General features: G+C 32.9%; 1 protein-coding gene across 3 annotated transcripts in view; it reads left to right on the plus strand.

Annotated features, from left to right (window-relative positions):
* Fam91a1 (family with sequence similarity 91 member A1) overlaps nt 1-21,136 on the plus strand; it is a 39,592-nt gene that overhangs the window by 2,076 nt on the left and 16,380 nt on the right. For 2 of the 3 annotated variants that reach the window (XM_015486440.2, XM_048802089.1), the window contains 15 exons: nt 3,200-3,284; nt 4,405-4,556; nt 5,160-5,217; nt 5,888-5,955; nt 6,660-6,773; nt 8,023-8,113; nt 8,506-8,568; nt 12,511-12,617; nt 13,701-13,739; nt 14,268-14,380; nt 14,808-14,923; nt 15,733-15,845; nt 16,183-16,269; nt 18,231-18,363; nt 20,420-20,568. In XM_015486440.2, the coding sequence (XP_015341926.1) occupies nt 3,200-3,284; nt 4,405-4,556; nt 5,160-5,217; nt 5,888-5,955; nt 6,660-6,773; nt 8,023-8,113; nt 8,506-8,568; nt 12,511-12,617; nt 13,701-13,739; nt 14,268-14,380; nt 14,808-14,923; nt 15,733-15,845; nt 16,183-16,269; nt 18,231-18,363; nt 20,420-20,568 (1,488 nt within the window). Of the gene's footprint in view, nt 1-3,199; nt 3,285-4,404; nt 4,557-5,159; nt 5,218-5,887; nt 5,956-6,659; nt 6,774-8,022; nt 8,121-8,505; nt 8,569-12,510; nt 12,618-13,700; nt 13,740-14,267; nt 14,381-14,807; nt 14,924-15,732; nt 15,846-16,182; nt 16,270-18,230; nt 18,364-20,419; nt 20,569-21,136 lie in introns of those variants that run through there. The other variant, XM_048802090.1, reaches the window with a different exon arrangement.

Below are 21,136 nucleotides of genomic sequence, written 5' to 3' on the forward strand. Positions count from 1 at the left end.
CCCCCCATGAAATTACTTAAAACATGTAAGCTGTTTTAGCTTAGTATAAGTTTGGCCATTTGTAGATGTTGCAAAATCCATCTGTACAGGTTTGCTTCCTTAGACTTTCTCTATTCTTACCACTGTTTCATAGGTCAAACTCTATCTGTATCAGCTGTATGGTCTCCTGCCCACAGACTTCTCATCCATTCTTCATTCTACACTGGGGGTGGGGCTTCTAAAGTGCAAACCCAGTTCTATCACCAAATATCTCCTTTATATTATAGTTTCTTTTTGAATCTCACTCAGATACTCCTCTGGAGTCTGGGTAGTTGCTCCTTGGATATGTTTTCATTGTATTTTATTTCTCATCCATCTAGGTGTTCACACCAATATGGTGTATTTTGTGGTTACATTACTTGTTATGCTTTTTTTTTTTAAACCATGAGTACCTCTACAGAGTTAACTTTTAGTAAACATTTGTTCAGTTGAATGATGCCATCAGTCTGAGATTTTTTCCTGGGGAGCTAAAGCTCAGTCATTTTAAAAGCAGGAAATATTCTTTGTAAGGGAAGAATATATTTTGGCATTATACAAATGGAATATTCTGATGATTTCCAGTAAGTTTTGATGAGTTTAATTTGGATATGAGTCACATTTCATAGTTCTGAAAGTTGGGGGGAGGAAATTCATATTTTTAAAAATGTATTTCAAGCCATTTTTTTCATGTGGATGGGGTGAAACTTTTTCTTTTTTAAAATATGGTCACCCTGGAGTTTAAAAAAATGCCTTAAAAAGTTGTGACTAGGACCATTTGTTTCAGGATTTTTCTGTAGTTTATCAATTGCTTGTATTTATTGTTCAAAACAATTCATAGTCCTTTTATTTTTAAGAGAAATCTTATGATGAGGTTCTGTGTAATCCACAAAGGGTCAATTGAAAAAAGAAGTGTGCATTTTTATGGGAGAGAAGTATGCATCGGGATGGTATACATTGAGATTGGGGTTTGTAGGAATAACAGCTTTAGAAGGTCTTTGTGCTTTTAGAATAATCTGTACAATGAATGCTTTATAGCTAGTACCTTATTCCTATGTCCCTCTTGCCTCTGTTATAGCTCCTTTTATATGCAGACTGACTTCATTTGTCAGGCCCTATCAGTATTTCTATAAGACCAGCATTGTTTCAGAGTAAAATGAGTTTTTAAAAAACTAACTGTGGTGGCAACAATGTTTTAAAATGTTAATGGTGGGAGATTTGGGGTAGAAATGGAGGAGAGCCAAAGAATCTCTGTACAAAGATATTTTATTGTACATTTTTTTTGTCTAGAAAGGAATTAAGTTAACTTTTATTGTGGTTTTTGGGTATTTGTGTACACATCTGTATATTGATTGATTGGGGCCAGTCAATGCTTAATGTCTAGTGCAAAACTTAACATGTTAATAGATTTTATATTTTGTTATGAGACTTATAAATAATGGGTCCATATATTTTGTGTGAGTGGTTTGATTTATGCTTTTAATTGTGGACTTACTAGGAATAGAGTTTGAAAGGGAGAAAATGGTTGTTAAATTAAAAGACTTATTTTGAAACAGAAGAACAAAGATTGGAACTTGTTAAAGTTTTAGCAAAATTCATGCTTGTGTGAGTATGCATGAGTATGTTTTGTGTTTCTTGAGAAAGAGACTTTTATTTGGTGGTAGAGCTACAGGAAACCTTTAAAAGTTCCACAGAAAGCTTAACATTTTGAATCCCCTAAATATCTTCATTACTGACTCTGACTTTGTGCTACATAGAGGATGGTGGAATAGTTTCTCCATAATGAATTCTACTCCTAATCTTACAAATCTTTTAATGTTACAAACAGACGAAAATAGTATAAGCACATATATTCTGGCAGTAGTATGAGTTCTGTTTAACTTGTGGTAATCTAATCTAGATGCAGAAAGAAAGATTAATTTTCTCACATTATGTTCCACCAGTGTGTTCAGTTATGGGTCAGTTTATTTAGATGTGAGTTTCATCTCTCTTGTTATGAAGAGTGCCTTAAGCAAAAGATTTATGGAGGTTTGCTTTGCTTTCAGAAACCTATGGTAAGAAATATGATGAACTGAATCCTCTGATCTGTCATTAAAGATGTCTAGTTTCACTTTATAGTGTGTTGGGAAGACATACCTAGTAATTAGAAGGGAGAGAGCCCATGTATATTAAGTTTAGGGACACACAGTAAATATAATGTTGACTGTAGTCAAATAAACTTGTTCTTTCCTTTCATGAAGACTCCCATCTTTGAACTGAAAATACTGAAATGCATAGCTAGAAAGTATTTTACTTATTAAATACAGTTTACCCTCTGTAACTATGGGATATTCATCTGCAGATTAAACCAGCTGCTAATCAAAAATACTGAAAAAAATTATGTCTGTACTGAACATGTACAAACTTTTTCCCCTTTTATTCCCTAGGTGATACAGTATAAGAACTATGTACATAGCATTTATGTTGTATTACGTATTATAAATAATCTAGAGATGATTTAAAGCATACAGAACGTTATGTGTAGGTTGTATGCAAATACTGTACCATTTTGGGTAAGAGACTTGAGCATCCCTATTATCCTCAGGATAGTGGAAGCAATGCCTCCAAGATTCCAAGGATGGCTGGATGCCAGAATTCTAAAACAGTTTTCTAATGAAGCCACAAGGAAATGGCATTTTAAAGAAGCATTCTTAAGTACATTTGAAACACACATTATCTAGAAATTTTAACCTTTAATAATCTTAGTTCTCTGTTGTAAGTGACTACGAGTCAGGAATCTGTCTATCCATAGTTGCTGTTCTTCAATTTGAAAAAATGTAGGTGTAAGACACCATCCATCCATTCATTTAACACACACAAATTGGGAGTGTTCAAGAAGGAAATCTCTATATGTAGAACTTTGTTAAGTGATGTTATGCTCACACTGCTCTTTGATATTCAATATTTTGGGCAATTTTAGTAAATAATTTTAGAAAGGCAGATTAAAAAGAAACATTGAACTTTTGCTTTAATACCAAAGTGGGAAAGTTAATATAGCAAAACTTAAGAAAGTATTTCTTATTTAGTTCTGGAAATTAGGGAAGCCGGGATAAAGTTAGGAGTCATAGTTTTGACATTTTCTGGGAGAAAAAAGTAGTAGTATTCATTTTGCAAGCTGTGTAATATTTATTTGAAATTTCTTTAGAGTCTTGGAAATTCACAGAGGGAATATGAAAAGCAGGTTGTCCTGTACAGTATCCGCAATCAGCTACGATACAGAAATAACTTAGGTGAGTAGAGATGTTTTTATATTGGGGTGGAAATGATGGTTGCTGATTTATTGTTTTCATAAATTCACCCTATTTTTCAATATATATTTCATGGTATTGAAATTATTCCATGTACAAACCTTTAAGGAACGCTGTACTGATCCATTCAAAATGAAACATTTGTATTAGCAAGTACAATTTTCTTTCCAATTCTGATGAAAATTATTTTTTAGATTATTGTTTATAGGTTCATTTTTCCTGTAGAATATTAATCCTAATTCAGTGTTCTCTTTTTGCCTGGGGTGATAAAAGGAAAAGTCTAGTTTTTAATAATTTTTAACTTTGAGTTTTTTTTTGCTGCTATAAATTTTCTAAATAATAAGACTTTAATGAAAAATTTACTATAATAATTGGAAAATTTTTAAACATAGTTGGTTTCATCATTTTTTAAACTCCAATTTTAAAATATTTGCTTTTTATTTGTTAGATTGATTTGGTAATTAATTTGGTATATTAACTCTTATATTTAATTTTTATTTTTGTAGTGCTGGAAATTGACCCCTGGGCCTTGCACATGCTAGGCAAGTGCTCTACCACTGAAATATACCTCTAGTCCTGAGACACTTTTTCTATATAAACCTTTTCCAGATGATTTTTAAAAATATACTTGAGTTCATTGAAAGCTAGCATGCAATTTGTCTATTTTGAAAAGCGATATCTAAGCTGGGTACAGTGAGTGGTGTGTGCTTATAATCCCAGCTACTTTGTGAGGCTGAGGAAGGTGGATTTCAAGTTTGATCTTATCCTGGTCAACATAGTGAGCCCTGTTTCATGTATAGGAAGAAAAGTAACACAGTAAGGGATTTGAGACTCTGGCCTTTGTTTCCTACCTTTTTGTGTTTTCCAATTTAAGATTTATTTCTCTACTTAAATGTACCATTATACATTTTACTTTTATGCTCAGGTCTATTTCTTGGGGTATAATTGTTCTTTTTTTCCAACTTAGAATATTTTATTTTCTTTTAACTTTTTTATACTTTAAAAAATTGATATTGGTTTGTAAAGTATTTCTTACTACGTTTATAGTGACTATGTAACTAAAAGACACCTGAAAAAAAAACTGGAAAATTTCCTTCTACAGTTAAACATGTCAAGAAAGATGAACGCAAATACTATGAGGAGCTGCTAAAGTACAGTCGAGATCACCTCATGCTGTATCCTTACCACTTATCAGATATTATGGTGAAGGGTCTGCGGATAACACCATTTTCCTACTATACTGGGATTATGGAGGTAAGTTTATAGTGTGAGTGAACCGTTAAGAATGGGGTGGGACTGCATATCAGGGATACATTGCGGCTGATGGCCAGCTCTTCAGTTCAGCCCATAGCTACACAAAGAGATAGGGGATGGAAAAAGCTACATTCTGAGTTAAGTTCTGCAGCTAATTGGAACTCACAGGAGCAAAAGCTTCCTAAGTGACTAGAATCTCTTTTGGTAGTATGTATTTAAATGCATGTTGGTAGAACTGTGACCTTTTCTTAGGATAAAATCTAGGATCAGGATGAAGTATGGAGATATTAGAACCTTGAGCTCTAACGAGGCATTCTTGTATAGCTTCCATAGAGCAGAGGGTACAGGGCAAATGTCTGGGATTCATAGATTCATTTAGAGTGTTGTGAGAAACCCAGACTTGAAAGTCTGTTCTTCTGTTACTAGGAAGGGACCATAGAGTAAGCCCTATAGTGTGGCATGCTTGCTTTAGGTGACTAAACTAAGATCTCACCACTTCCTGTAATAACTGATGTTGTTTGTCAATATAAATGTATATTTATACACATGATTTCATGTAAGGCAGTTTTGCATTTCAAATTTTAAATTTCTTCTTTTTAAAAGGACATTATGAACAGTGAGAAAAGTTATGATTCATTGCCCAATTTTACTGCTGCTGACTGTAAGTATTTAATTGTACCCAGGGAGGTATGTTGAGATTTTGTCTTTGTGCATGCATGGTGTTGTCTGTCAGTATTGCGATGTGATTTAGTCTGAGAATGAAAAATGAGAACAGCTAGAACATTGTTAATGGAAATTTTATTGTATAATACATATCAAGTGTAAGATTTAATCTAAATGTCTAAAAGAGGAACATTTTGGAGTGGTAGAATCAGGAAAATAGAACTAATCATGTTTTTAGAGAAAGAATTTTTGTTTTGGTCTATTTACCAAATGAAGGAAGAAAATGTTTGTTCAGTATTTTTACAACACGATATGTATGGTTTCTACTAACATAATTTGTTGGTGTTTTATTATGTTTATTTTAATGAAGTATGTATTTGAAATGTGACAGTTCTGTTGTATAAGAAGCTTTGCTGAGAAGTACACTTTTACTTCTTAAAATTGGGAGCAGTTCTGCTTTTTAAAAATGTTCTCTTTCAGCATTATTCAAGTTTTAGCTTGAGTTCCTCTCTCCCACAGTTTTTTAGTTTAATTTGATACTGATGAACTGTGTCAGTAATTAAAAGATGAATATAAGCTGAGGGTTTTTACTAAAGTCACTTGAGAGTATGTGATATTTCAAGATATTAAATGTTTTTAAAGGAAAGGTTTTTTTTTTTTTTTTAAAGGTCTGAGGCTTCTTGGCATAGGAAGGAACCAGTATATTGATCTTATGAATCAGTGTAGATCATCAAAAGTAAGTCATTTCCCTTTCTTTTCCCTTGTTTGGCATCTTTATCACAGTCTTTTTTTTTTTTTTTTTTTTTTTNTTTATTGTGACACAGGGTCTCGCTATATTGCTCAGGCTGGCCTCAAATCTGTCAGAGTCCAGGTCTCCTACCTCAGCCGCCTCTCCATTCCCTGGGATTCCGGTGCTGGTCAAGATTTTAGGGGTTATTTTTTGTTGTTGTTGTTGTTTTTTTTTTTTTTTTTTTTAATGGTAGAAGTAATGAATTATAATTTCTTTGAGCAAATACCATATAAAAATAATTCCTGAGTATTCTCTAGGTTACAGTTTAAGTGATTATTAAATTTAAAATCAGCATAAAATATTTAGTTTTTAAAATTAATTTTGCTCTGCTTTCCCATCCTGGATTTGGAGCTCAATTAATGGGTGAATAAGTACATATTTTCAAGTACACTTTTCACCTCTTGGCTTTCATTTCTGGATTTTGATTCAGGTTTAATGATTAATGATTTAAGATAATTTACTTGAAACAATTTAAGAATGACTTTCTCCATTCAAGTTTATTTAGAATAGTAAGATTTTAAAACATGAGAATTTAAAAGATGTTTATTTTTCCTGGTAGAAGCAAACTTACATGATTGGATAAAAGAAGAAGGTGGTCATTTTAGGTTGTCTGCTTGTCTGCAAATTCTCAAGTGTTTGTATTATTGCAGAAATTCTTCAGAAGGAAAACGGCTCGTGATCTTCTGCCCATAAAGCCAGTAGAAATCACCATAGAGGCGTGGTGGGTGGTACAGTCTGGATACATCACAGAAGATGACATCAAGGTAGAGATCTTTAAAATTAAAAACAGAATTTTTTAAACTTACTTTTACAATTTTTAATTGCTGTTATATAATATTTTAAAAAATAACAATATTTGGTTTCTTACAGAAAATTAAACTCATTCAAAATCTGAAATAATCTTAGTAGGCTAGGCTATTGGTAGTTTCCAAGATGCTTTTTAACAGTGAGGGAGACTTGACATAGTTCAGGTACAGTATCTGGGCATGTTCATTAGGCAGTAAGTGATATATGATACCATAGCTACCAACAGCAATGATATGGCTGCCATTGCTTTTGAAAACTTGTTGTGTACTTGTGTGACATGTACTCTTGTTATATTTGCTGCTTATATTGTTTCATGTAGTTCTTATAGCAACCCCAAGGGAGAGTATTGTTTGTATCCCATTTCACAGATGAGGAAAGTGAGCACAGAGCAATTAATTAATGACTCAAATTATGATAGTAGAGGTCAAGGATTTTTACCTAGACGGTTTGCTATGGAACTTGTGTCATTTTGTTGAATTACTATACTGAAAAGATAGGTGCTTCAGTATTATGATAGTGTCAAGGTCATGGAAATGGTATTCCTGTTGGTCTGACCACATTTAATATAAGTTTTATATATTTTGGAGGGGGTGTTGATTTAGAGGAATGTGTGGGGGAGGAGTATTGAGGGGACCTCGAGACCAGGTCATATCTATGTGTAGTTGAATATAAGTGAGTAGATGGCCTTTTTTGGGAGTGGTCTGTATTTAATTTTTTCTGAAAGGTATATTAAAGCCAGTAAATACAAGGTTTAGAAATTTGGCTTCAGAATAAGTACTTTCTAATGGAGTTGTCAAACTGCGTCATAAGTTAATGAACCTTCTTGTCTCTGATAATGAATATGTGAATATCTGGAATTTGAATCAATTTCTGTTTTGAGAGATTCAGAATCAGCAAATGGATCTAATTCCAGTTCAAAGAAGAGGAGAAGATATTGGTATTTATTAGCAAGACTTATTACTAACCAATAAATATGGTATTTATATAGTGACTTCATTCTCTAAATTCTATTGGTATTATAGATTTTGGCAATTTAAGTAATTTATTTCTATAGATCTTTGAATTCTAGAGTGATAAATGAAGAGTGTAGAAGTTCATTCAACTAATGACATGGAATTATTGATTTCAATAATGAGTAGATTTCAGGAGACTAAAGAATTAGTTAATTTGGACAGAACTTAATTGAAAATATTTTGCTTTTCTTAGATATGCACTTTGCCTGAGAAATGCGCTATTGATAAGATCATCGATTCAGGCCCTCAACTCTCTGGATCACTAGATTACAATGTAGTACATAGTAAGTGGTTAGTAGAAATGGTCTTTTGTCAATATAAAAGCTTGTTTTAAACCATTGAAAACTAATAGCAATTACTTACCAGTTAGGCACAAATACTACTATTTCCTAAGGGATGTTAATATTTGAAGTGTGACTCTAGTCTGTTGTTTTCCACTTAGTGATATACACTAGAAATTTATACAAATGAATGGTAAGAAAAATTTTAATAGTTCTGAATATATATAGGAAACCAAGATTTTAAAACTTTAATTCTTTTTCTCTTCTGTTTTACTTTTTTCATCTTCACATAGCATTACTTTAAGAATTTTTATGGAAATTAGGAGTCATTTTTTAAAAATTAACTGTTATTAATTTAATAAATGAGATAAAACAAGATGCTTTTGCTTCTGTAGGTTTATATAACAAAGGATTTATTTATCTGGATGTACCGATATCTGATGACAGTTGTATAGCAGGTAAGTCTGGGCTAATATTCTCACTGGTTTTTGAATAGCTACTAGGTGTGGGGCACTATATATCATCCCAATAAATTAGACAAAGATCATTCTAGAATCTTAGGTGTTAAGATTTTTCAAGGAAAAACATTTATTATTATATTGTAATCATTATAATAGTTTACTTAAACTTTTAATTTTCATTTTTATGTTATATTTATCCTGTATTAACCTTGAAGCAGAGTTCTCAGAATCTCAGATCAGATCAGTGTTTTTATAAATTTCATTGTCACCATGTGTAAGCATTTCTTATATATATTCAGCAATATCATAGAACTGTATATTTTCCTCTTAATGCATCTTATTTTTATATGTTATTGCAGTCTTTTTTGTTTTTATTTCCTTCACCCTCCCTCCATCTGTTTAAGTGAGACCAATATTAAGAGGCTGTGTATTTATTTCCTTCTATACCTAATGAGTATATCAATTTATTAAACCCTTTCCCTGTTGCTGGTTATTGAGGTCATTTTTAGTTTTTTGCCCCTACAATAGTGCTAAGGTTATTAATATCCTTTTTCTGTAGTTTAAATTTCTTGCCACTTTGTAGAATCACTTATAATATTCAGCACTTGTGTGTTACAAGTATGTTTTCTAGTGTGTTTTAATTGTTGTTTTTGCTTATGGTATTTTAAAATTCATACTAAGATATCTAATATTTATGTAATCATATATAAAGTGTCAAATTCCAGTATTCCATACTGTTAACAAATAAGTGGTGACGGGGAGTATTTGGTGATGTGAAGGAAATATTCCCTCATGTCAGTGTTGAATCTTGACAGATTATCTTGCTGTAGTGTATTTTGACCTTTATTTGGGCTAACATGTATTTCCAATTCTTTAATAATGTATTTTTAATCATGTGCATACATGAGTTCTATTTTAAACTTGAAAAGACAGCTAAAAAGGTAACCGAAATACTAATTTGGGTTTCTATAGTTGATGGTGTAAAGAATAGAATACTAGTTTAAAAATTTAAAAACCTTTTTAATAAAGAAATGATTTCTGGAAGACAAGTAATAGTGGTTTCCTGTTGCAGTTGGAATATATGAAAGCATTATTCTAGTTCCTGTTCTTATCTGATAAACTGACACTGACTAATTTGAGATCCACCTAAAAAGATTAGTCTTTGTTTCATTTTGACTGACAGTTTGAACACTGACTCACATTAGCTCTAAGTTCTTTTGAAAGAAGCATTCACAGAAGGGCCAAAGGGATGGCTGCTCCATTACAGTGATGTATTCTGCCACATTTAGTACTTGATAGTTTTTGGTGATACAGACAAATCCATGAAATTATAACTGCTTAATTCACCCTACTTTTCACCATGTTACCTCTCTAGCTGGGCCCTAAGTTGGAATAAACCTGTGAGAGAAAAGCAGGTTGGCAACATGGAAACCATGAAGTTCAACACAAAAGACACCTGAAAGTGATTTCAGAGGAGGCATTTCAGAAATGTTTCAATAAAAGTACAAACAGTATGGGTGATAAAACAAACACAGATGAGGGGGGACAAATACTTTGAAGGAAATATTCTTTTTTTAAAAAATTAAAATAATTTTTTTTAGTTATAGATGGACACAATACCTTTATTTTGTTTATTTTTATGTGGTACTTAGGATTGAACCCAGTGCCTCACATGTGCAAGGCAAGCGCTCTAGTGGCTGAGCCACAACCCTAGTCCTAGGAAAGATCTTTATAAAGTCTCTGTTATTGAATTAAATATATTTCATCATTGATCATACTTTCTAGCTGAGTATTTTATGTCTGCCCTTTTATTGCTTCTAGATTTCTGTTATGCTTGAGTGGAATGCTTTCAGGATATATAACTAGTCTAAGAATCTTGGAAACTTTAGCTATCCATGTATTTAAATCTGTAGTTTGTTTGGAACTTTAATATTTGATGTGAAATAAGGGTCCAGCTTGGTTTTTTTCTATTTGAATAGCCAGTAGCATTTGGGAAAATGTTAGCTGTTTTTTCATTAACTCATTTATGTTGAGTGGAAGTATGACTTTTGTCACATACTGAATTCCCCTCTATATTGGATCTAATTCTGATATCCTTTTATCTCCCAATGAGACCATGTTTTCTTGATTATGGTGACTTAGAGTAACTTTTAGTATTTGTTGTGACCAGGTTTTCCTTGTGACTATTCCAAGATACTTTTTCTTTTATTTACTCATTTATATAACATTTTTGAGTAGGGAATACTTATGATGCAAAATTTTAAATTTACAAATGAGTGTAAGAGTCTGTCTCCCACTTTTGTGCTTAAGCTACCCAGTTTATTGTATCCTTTTAGGAGTAAATCTGTACACATGGGCTTGTACATATACATGCCTATATGCATGTCTGTATATATACTTTTTGATGTGTTTTTATTTTTTCACAGATGAGGTGTGTATTCTAGTTCATACTTTCAGTTTTAACAATATATTAGAGACTGTCTCACTTTTTTTAATATAGAGATGCTATAATTGTAGCTTAGGAAAATTTCTATACTCTTAATGGCTTGGTTTCTTTATCTCTAAAATAGGGGTAATTAGACTAACTGTATAACTCACAGGGTTAAGAGGGGTAAGTGAAATTGTATATGTAAAGTACTTGGGAATACTCCAGTGCTTAGTAAGTGTTTCATAATTGTTCAGTATTATTTTCACACAGCTTATAGTGTAGGAAAAGAAGTAATGCCATTAAATATGGGATTTCCAAAATATTTCTAAAAAGACTTTCATCCTTGAAGTCCCTAGATAACTGGAAATCATAGCACTAAGTTAGAAAAGGACAGGAACCAGATCTATAAAGTATATAACCTGCCCTGAAATGTACATTGTAGTTATATAGTATTTTAATTTAATCACTTGTATTGTGTCTTAAGTTTTGTGTACAATGAGATGGCATTAGGGCCAGGGGACACAGGAATACCCAAATGCTGCTATGCCTAGACACTCCTTTCCCAGGATATTTTCATGGGAAGCGTACATACGGGAGAATGGCAAAGGAAAGCATAGTGCTTCTTTATCACTGGCTGGCAAAGCTCTCTGGTAAATGAGATTTAGAGCATTTGGACCAAATGAGTATGAGTGAAGCTTCAGGTGGACAGCAGTGGTTGGGCCACATGTGTAGAGGGAGGTCTTAACCTTCTCACTATTGTGGAAGAGAGAGAGTACAAAGTCCCAAAGAGCAAATTATACCGGTGACTGCTGATAATTGTGGCAGTCATGCAGATTAAATTCCCCCTCTTCTCAGGATACAGTGAGGTGACAGGGAGAAAGGCGGAGAGCCAGTACTTTCCATCCGTCTGGTCTCTTCTTGAAGTCCTTTTCTGCTTTGGCCTAGTCAGTCCTGCTGCCTGTGAGGCATGGCACATACATCAGAAACCCTTTGCACACTTCCCCTTTCTGAAGCAGCCTCCATACACCTCTACCTTTTGACCAGGTCCATGTCTTTCAACAGTTTCTCTGCCTCAGTAACCCTGAGAGTTCTGTAGAGAGTTAAATAATTCTTTGCAAATTTTTGTGGTCTCCCTTCCTAGTTCTTTCTATGTAGGTATTGTTGTATGTGACCTAAACTTTGGGAGTTTATGAAACTTTCTGTGGGGTAGATAAAATAAATCAAAAGTTATATTCAGTTCCTAAGGAGGAGGATTCTCTTTTTTGAATACATGTTTTCTTTCTTTCTTTTTTTTTTTTTTAGAGAGAGAGAGAGAGAATTTTTTAATATTTATTTTTTAGTTTTCGGCGGATACACATCTTTGTTTGTATGTGGTTCTGAAGATCGAACCTGGGCCACATGCATGCCAGGCAAGCGCGCTACTGCTTGAGCCACATCCCCAGCCCAAATGAATAGATGTTTTCTTTTAAAAAAATCATGTAACTGAGAAAAGTCTATTTTGTTTATTTTAGTTCCTCCTCTTGAAGGTTTTGTAATGAATCGAGTACAGGGTGATTATTTTGAAACTCTACTCTATAAAATATTTGTTTCAATAGATGAGCACACTAATGTTGCAGAGGTAAGTGTGTTAACATTTTGTGAAAAAAAATCTTAAGAAATAAGTTTATGTAGAGTATGTGTAAAATTTTTAATAATATGGTTAAGATGTGTTCAAATTCTATTCATTGGGAAATTTAGAGACCTTTAATGTATTTAAATGTCACCATTCTTAATTCATGTAAATGCCTAATAAAATTTTTACATCAATAATTTATAATTTGGTTAAATAACTTTGTATGCCTCTTCTTAGTAAAGGATTATATACTATATTTTCTTTTATTAGAGCATTATATTCATACATAGTATTTGGGTTCCCTTTGACATAATTATACATATACAGAATTTGATTTCAATCCCCATTCCCTCTCCCTTTTTTTCTTCCCTTCCTCTTATCTTTCCTGTACTCCATCGATTTTCTTTCCAGTCATTTATTTATTTATTGGTTCTGGGGATTGAACCCAGGGGCACTCAACCACTGAGCCACATCTCCAGCCCTTTTTAATATTTTATTTAGAGACAGGCTCTTGCTGAGTCTCTTAGTCCCTCTCTGAGTTCTTGAGACTGACCTTAAACTCATGATCCTTCTGCCTCAGCCTTTCTTTATTTATTTTTGATTGGTACTTTCTAAATATATGTAAAGGAGATATTCCCCTTGGTACATCTATATATATATATATATATATATATATATATATATATATATATATATACACACACACACACACACATACACACACACACACACACACACACATATAACATGATTCTGTTAATTCATTCTGTATTTCTTTCCCTTCGTTCCTTCCTTTCTGTAATTTTCCTGCTTTTACTGACTATATATTTTTTTTATTTAGGAATTTTTTAATTTAAATGAGACAAAATTAAAGAGTAAGGAATCTTAAATTGTTATGGTCACTACCTAGATTTATATTACTCTTAGTATCTTATTGATAAGGAAAGAAAACCTCTGAATTAAAAATTTATTCAGTCTTTCAATTATTGATAATTAATTTTTTTCTGATAATGATTACATTTATCTATTATTGCTGTATGGTGGCTAATAATTCTAAGATGAAAAAATAAATTTTAATTTAATTTTCAGCTTGCCAATGTCCTGGAGATAGACTTATCTCTGGTTAAGGTATGTTATATTTATACTCTTTGTTTGTAATGTGGCCAATACATTTTACTAGTTGATTTTTATTTTAATACACTACTGAGAAACAAAGGTATGAGAAATTGTTATTAGCTGCTTTGGGAGAATGCACAGTACAGGCATGTTTGCAGAGAGACAAAAGGGCAAGATGAGGTGCCCTGAATTAGTTTTTTACTGATGAAATGAAAGAGAGCACTAGCACAAATGTGTGCAGCAAGGGAGGCCTGATTGAGATCTTGTAGGGAGCCCAGTCAGTGCCACAATTTTGCCTCATTGGAGTAGATGTAGGAGGGCGAGGCCAGAGAGTGGGGAGCAGGCCTCCCTCAGCCCCCACCACACAGTTGTACATATGAAGACCTGAACAGGCCTACTAAAGAGGCTGTTTTTATTCTAACTGTAGTGTGAAGTGTTTGAGGATCACTAGAGGCGTGTCTCTTATAGTTTTTTTTTTCTTTACAGATATTTTGATGTGTAGTTTATTTTAAATGCTAATTTTCTACATATTCCTTTCAGAATGCTGTTTCAATGTATTGCCGATTAGGCTTTGCCCATAAGAAGGGACAAGTAATAAATTTGGATCAACTTCATTCATCGTGGAAGAATGTTCCATCCGTAAACAGATTAAAGTAACTCATTTAGTGTGACATATGAAAGTTTTCTTTTGGAAAAAAAATTGTATACAAAGAAATTTTATTTATTCAATTTGTCATTTGTGGTATAAACCTTATATATTAGTAATTTCAAATATTTTGTATAAAATGTATCTTTTTTAGAATCTGGTAAAAATTAAGAACCTTCACTATAGAAAAAAGCATATACAATATTGTACACACAATTTTGAAAGATTCTTGAATTCCCTTAAGCCTATCCATGGGTCTTGGTTAGAAGATTTTATTGTATGTGGGCAGAGCATTTTTTGGCCTACAATCTTAACTTCAGACTTGAGTATAAGACTGAAATTAGATTGTTCATAATTTAAGTACTGACTTCAGTGGTTGTTTTTATGTAAGATCATTTTTATGATTTTTAAGTGAATATATTCTCCATTAATAGGAGTACTTTAGATCCACAAAAGATGCTCTTATCATGGGATGGTGGGGAAAGTCGGAGTCCTGTGCAAGAAGCTTCTTCGGCTACTGACACAGACACAAATAGTCAAGAAGATCCAGGTTAGCAATAACTCCATTTATTTAGAGGTTGTTTGTAGGTACAGTATCTGTCTAAACATATACTCTTAATAGTTATTTTATAGTTTTTTCTTTTAAATTTTCTTCACTCAATATGCAGTTTTTGAATATTTACCCCCATATTGGGCATTATACCAAGTCTTAGGGGTATAAAATTGACAAAATATGGCACATTCCTTCTGAGAATTAAATCTAGGGAGAAGAGAGTGCAACTAAAAAAAAAATCACAAAATTGAAAGCACCAATTATGGTGCTTGTGGGGTACAAAGAAGAGACCCTTTATTGTCTGGAGAGGTGTGGGAAGCCTTCATGGCAAAGATGTTACTTGGGCTGACAGTGAATGCTAGCCTGCTGGTCAGTGAGGGAAGGCCATTTCAGCCCAAGAGATCAGTATGGGCTAAGCCCAAAGGGAGGTAAAGAGTAATGCGTGAGGGGACTGCTCAGGATTTAATGCTGCTGGGGAGGAGGAACGCAACATGGACTTTCTTTCAAGACTTTTGTTACTTGACTCAGGTGACTGGTCTGAAAGGGTTAGGCCAGTTAGTCTTGTTCATCTGACAGTTATACCAAGTGTTTATTATTAGTTTTCAAGAAACTTGTTACAAAAGTAAATGCTTTTAAAAAATATTTTTAAAAAAGTCTTTGTGCTTTGAGATAGGTATGCTTGGAATCTCTTATGACTCTAATATTGCTTATATTTGATTTATGTATTTTCATAAATACATTCTAAGTGATAGGCAAAGAATAATTTTTATTTGCCTAAAATTTTTAAATTATGATTTTTTTTTCAGCTGACACAGCTAGTTTAAGCAGTTTGAGTCTGTCTACAGGATATACGAAGCGTATTGCCTTCCTATTTGATTCAACTCTTACTGCCTTTTTAATGATGGGAAATCTTTCACCAGTAAGTCAAATGTTTGTTTAAATATAAAGATGTGTACAAATTAAAATAATTCAGTTGCTCTTATAACTTTGTGTAAGTATTGGATTTATTTCTGAAAACATGTTTGATTTGTTTTATATTCCTTAGAGGATGTAATAATTTTTAGTAAGGGTTGCTTTTGTAATTGGAAGAATCAGCTCCTTATCTCACCTATTTTCAAATTTGACTGTATTGGAAAGTATAATTAGAAATTACAAGGCTTAATTTCTACAAGTCCTAGAAATATAAGACTTAATATTAGAAATATAAGATATTATGTTTATCTTTTAACTTTATTATTTTTGTTTCTTTTTTGCAGAACTTGAAAAGTCATGCAGTCACAATGTTTGAAGTAGGCAAACTCTCAGATGAATCTCTGGACAGCTTTCTTATAGAACTAGAAAAGGTAAGTTTAGATATCATTTTAGGGGATGGCAGAGCATTTGAAATATTTCCTAGCTTGATGAAATGTCATTTATATTGGCTGTTGATTATCATGGATTTTTGGCATATTCTTGCTTATTCTTAGTCATTCCCCACCTTAGTATTATGGCAATCATTTAGACTTAAACACTGAGTGGGCGAATTAATTTTATGATTTTTTTTAAGGTGGTTTGTCTACCTCATCTATCTATTAATATGTTATAATGAGAAATGGGGAATAGAAATCTTCATCTGTATGTAATTTTTTAAATTGAATTTTTTTTAAAATAACCTTTTTTTTCTGGTGTTACTCTTAGGTTTACCTTTTAAGCCATTTTATTTGAAGTTTTTGTTCCTGTTATCTTGAACCTAGAACAGTGTCCCTGGTATCATATTTATGTCCACACTCACTATCCCTTTTAGCATCTTGAAGACTTCAGCCATATTTGCTCTTAGCCACCTTTTCCCCTGTGAGTACAGCCCTAGTTTTTCTTAGCTCTAAATTTTGATGGCCTTTATTGGTGTTTTTTATACCCTGGATATTTTATTCTGTTTTCTGCTCATCTTTATATATGACAGTTGGTGTGCCTAACCTGTTCCTTGGCTAATTTAATAATGAACTCTAAATGAACTCTGTATATTAAATGTGCTATTTAGAGAATTTTTGATGATCCTGTAATTCTTTTATATTTTAAGTATTTTTTATTGCTTCTCCTTCATAGGAGTTTTACTTTAATTAATGCAAAATACATATGAGATAATCCTTGCAATTAAGTGGTCTGTTTTACTTTGATCTATATGCTTCATTATTCCTTCAGTGCTTTTTTAAATCACTTGTTAACCCTATTTCTTATAGTGTATCATCTTTTGCTAATTACATTTTATCATGTTCCTGCAATTTTAAGTTCTGGTTTCCTGATTTTTATATTTTTTATATTCAGCTAGTCTTTTTTTATCATTTACAGTTTCAAGATCACATCTGCTCTTTTACTTGTTATATATCTGTATTGTTTTTTAACGACATAGTCATTCTTGGGAAAATGTTTTTGGCTGAAGTTTAGTTCTAAAAGTGTTTCTTAGCTATTTTTTAAGTACACTGATTGTCATTAAGCTTAATTAGTTGATCTTGTTAATTTAATACCAGTTAAATTTAATTATATCTTCCCTTTAGACCTCTCTTTCCATTTTTTGTGTTTTTTCCTGGGATATATGTAAATAAAACTATTTTATTTATATATATGTAGGTAAATAAAAACAGGTGACAGACTCATTGTCCAAAGAGCATGCATTAGATATAAGGCCAGTGAAGTCAAGACTTTTGTCTGTTTAGTCTTTATCTCCCAGACTGGTCACGTTATGTAGGAAATGCTAGGTAAATCTTGGTGAATGAATTTGAGCTGTGTGTCCATCAGTGACCAACATCCATGTTCACTCACATATTCCAGTGTGCCTCGTAACTGATGATACAAAATTGTGAGCAAAGTGATGAGAATTAGAGGGGTCGTGGATTGGAGTACTTATTGGGTGAAGCAGAATATGGGTTTTGGAGTTTTTAAGCACCCTATTTGAATGATATATGGACCTATAACTTATATAATGGTCTAAGTTAGTATTCTCTTGCTAAAATTATTAGTTTTACTTGTTGGAGTAATTTCTATTATTTTTTTCAGCATTGCCTGAGCAAGTTTTTTTTTTTTAATATTTATTTTTTTGTAGCTGTACAAAATAACTTTTTATTTATTTTTATTGTGGTGCTGAGGATTGAACCCAAGGCCTTGCACATGTGAGGCGAGCACTCTACCACTGAGCCATAACCCCAGCCCCCTGGGCAAGTTTTTGATCTGTTGCTTTTAAATAATGTCCTAATATCTTTGTTACGTGATTATTGAAATTAATGGCATGAGAGTGGTATTTATTGCAGAAATATGTTTTCTTTTGATTTAGGTTCAGAGCACTGGTGAAGGAGAAGCACAGAGATATTTTGATCATGCACTTACTCTGAGAAACACAATACTATTTCTGAGACATAATAAAGACCTAGTTGCGCAAACTGCTCAGCCAGACCAACCCAATTATGGTATGTTAAATATATGTAATTTTGAAGACATGATCATAAGCAATGTATTCCTAAGACGTTGAAAAGATCCTGCTCATTTATTTAATCATCACTTAAGAGTGTTGTTTAATATAATATATAATTAGTATCGTAGTAATATATAGTTAGTATTGTATAGATACTGAATTTATAACTTGAGGTCTGCTTTATGAATTTCCTGGCCAACTGTTTTCTACTTTATTTTACATTTTCTCCTGTCTTCTTATTTGTTGTATTTAAATCTTATTACCTACAAATAGAGTTGGAATATGTACTTAACTCACTGAATGGAATTTAGAATAGGCATCAATCAGCTCTTGAGGGATAAACAAAAGCTCAAATTTAGTTAATGTAGGAGGATAATGAGAGAAGGATAGATTCTATCATTTGAACCTCTTGTTCAAATGCTTCTACAATATTCAGTAAAGTATTTTACTTTGAAATATGAAAATGAAAACAAATAAAAAGAAGTAGTAGCACTTTTAGTGTGTTGATGAACTCTGAAGTAGCTGTTGCTCTGTCACTAAGTTACTATGAGAGACATCAGTTGCACTGATGGTACCAGAATCTCTACCCAGAGTTGGTGATTCAGAAGATTTTAAGTTGGAGAAAGACACCCAGGAATGCGTGTTTTAAAAAAGGTGATTCTTGGATTCAGCTGCAGTTGGGCACTCCTGGAACAGTATTTGGCTTAAGTCCTTGGACATTCACAAGAATTCATCTTGGGAATTTGTAAATCCTCATTGCCGCTGTAAATCCTCATTGCCGCTGTAAATCCTCATTTGTAAATCCTCATTTTTTAGGTAAATGAAATTAAATTTACCTAAAAATTGTATTTTTTTCTGGCCAAGAAGCATCATTTTCTTAGTTATGTCCATTTTCATTTTATTTCTCTCTCTAGCATCTGGCTCTCTCTTCAGCTCAGTTTAAAAATTTAAGGTAGGAATCAAGTAGCACTTTAACATGAGTTGTCAAATAGGTGAGAACAAAGTAGGCAGGTAGTTTAGCTGAATAGGCTGGACTCACTCAATATCTAGTGACTTACTATTATACTCTTATTGTGTCTTAGCAGAATCATAAATTGTCATTTGCTGGGGGCTCTTTTTTTGAGATTATTCATAAATAGTTAAATAGTTAAAACTGAGAATACTAAAACACCAAATGCCAAGAGTCTGAAGAACTTGCATTTATTGATAAGTAACCTTTTTTGCTACCAAATTTTAGATTATGCAATCAGGCATAACGTTGAAAGATGTCTTTGTATATAAGTTTCCTTACTTTCTGTCAAAACAAGATTTGATCTTATCTTGTACTTATTCTGCTCAACCCTGAAATTGGTTGTTTCTCTTAAGAGCACAGTTTTTTTTTTTCCCGGGGAGTGGTGTTAAAGACCAAGATCCTGGTGATGGTTATGCTCAGTTGCCCTTTTCACTAGGTTGTATTTTTTTAAGATGCATTCTTGCTTGAGGGAGGAGATAGTGCACTGTTTTGTACATTTCAACGTTAAACATCTCATTTTAGACAGCAGTAGGATTTGGTGTTTTCCTAAAAGATTAAGAACAGGGACCCGGAGTCCATGCTTTATGGACCAGTGGTCTGTGGCACAGATTTCTAAATGAGGAGTGCGTGTCCCTGTGCTAAAATCAGAATTGACTGTGATTCTTTTTGTAGCGCTTAGAAGCTGAGGGAGAGGGGGACACAGCTTCCCTTGGTACTTAGGTTATTATAATATGCCATATAGTGGCTGGGTATTAAGGGAAAACAAGCTTGTTTTGTTAAAGTAGAAGATAGACTGAAGAAACAGCATTAGACAGGTTTCATTCTAGACCACAGAATAAAAACTTTGTATCTCAAAGTGTCTTAATGGTCTCCTTGGAAATTTGGTACTTCTTAAAATAGAGGTATTCAATCTTTATTTATTTATTTTTTGTACTAGAATTGAACTCAGGGGTGCTTAAAGTCAATTATCAATAATATATCTTCAGTATTTCTGTTTCACATGGTTGTTTCATTCTCTGTGTGCTTAATCATAATTCAGGTTTTCCCTTGGATCTCTTACGCTGTGAAAGCCTCCTTGGTTTGGACCCTGCCACTTGCAGCAGAGTTCTAAACAAAAATTATACACTGCTTGTTTCCATGGCTCCTCTCACCAATGAAATCCGGCCAATCAGCAGCTGTACCCCTCAGGTAAAGCCCCACTTGGAAGATGCACTTGGTGTAGTACCATCATTTCAATATGGGGCTGGGGTTATAGCTCAGCGGTAGAGCATTCGACTTACACGTGCAAGGCCCTGGGTTCGATCCTCAGCACCACATAAAAAATAAATAAATAAATAAAAATAAAGTTATTAAAAAAGAAAAGAAAATGATTTTATTTTCCTAATGTTCAATTTGCAGATACCAAATGTTAAAGGAACTGACTTAGAAAGCACTTGTATATTTTATGCTATTATGTTTAATTTATGAAGTCTAATTTGTATATTTAATTGATGCATCATCTAGTGACTTGTGACACATTAGATTAAAATTTATTCATGTGCAAAATATTTTCAAGAGAATGTTCTGGGGTGCTCCAAGAAGAAAGTTTGGATCATTTTGAAGGGTATGATAAATTTAATCAGAAAAATCAAATGTTTTAAAAGGGGATTGTGGTGCTGAATTAGCCAGAGATGGTACTTGAAAGCTAGAACTCTCGTTAACTCTAGAATTTATATGTGAAAACTACTTCTGGTCTTTTACTTTTTAAAAATAAATC

Source organism: Marmota marmota, unplaced genomic scaffold (assembly GCF_001458135.2).
Source record: "Marmota marmota marmota unplaced genomic scaffold, marMar, whole genome shotgun sequence".
Classification (NCBI taxonomy): domain Eukaryota; kingdom Metazoa; phylum Chordata; class Mammalia; order Rodentia; family Sciuridae; genus Marmota; species Marmota marmota.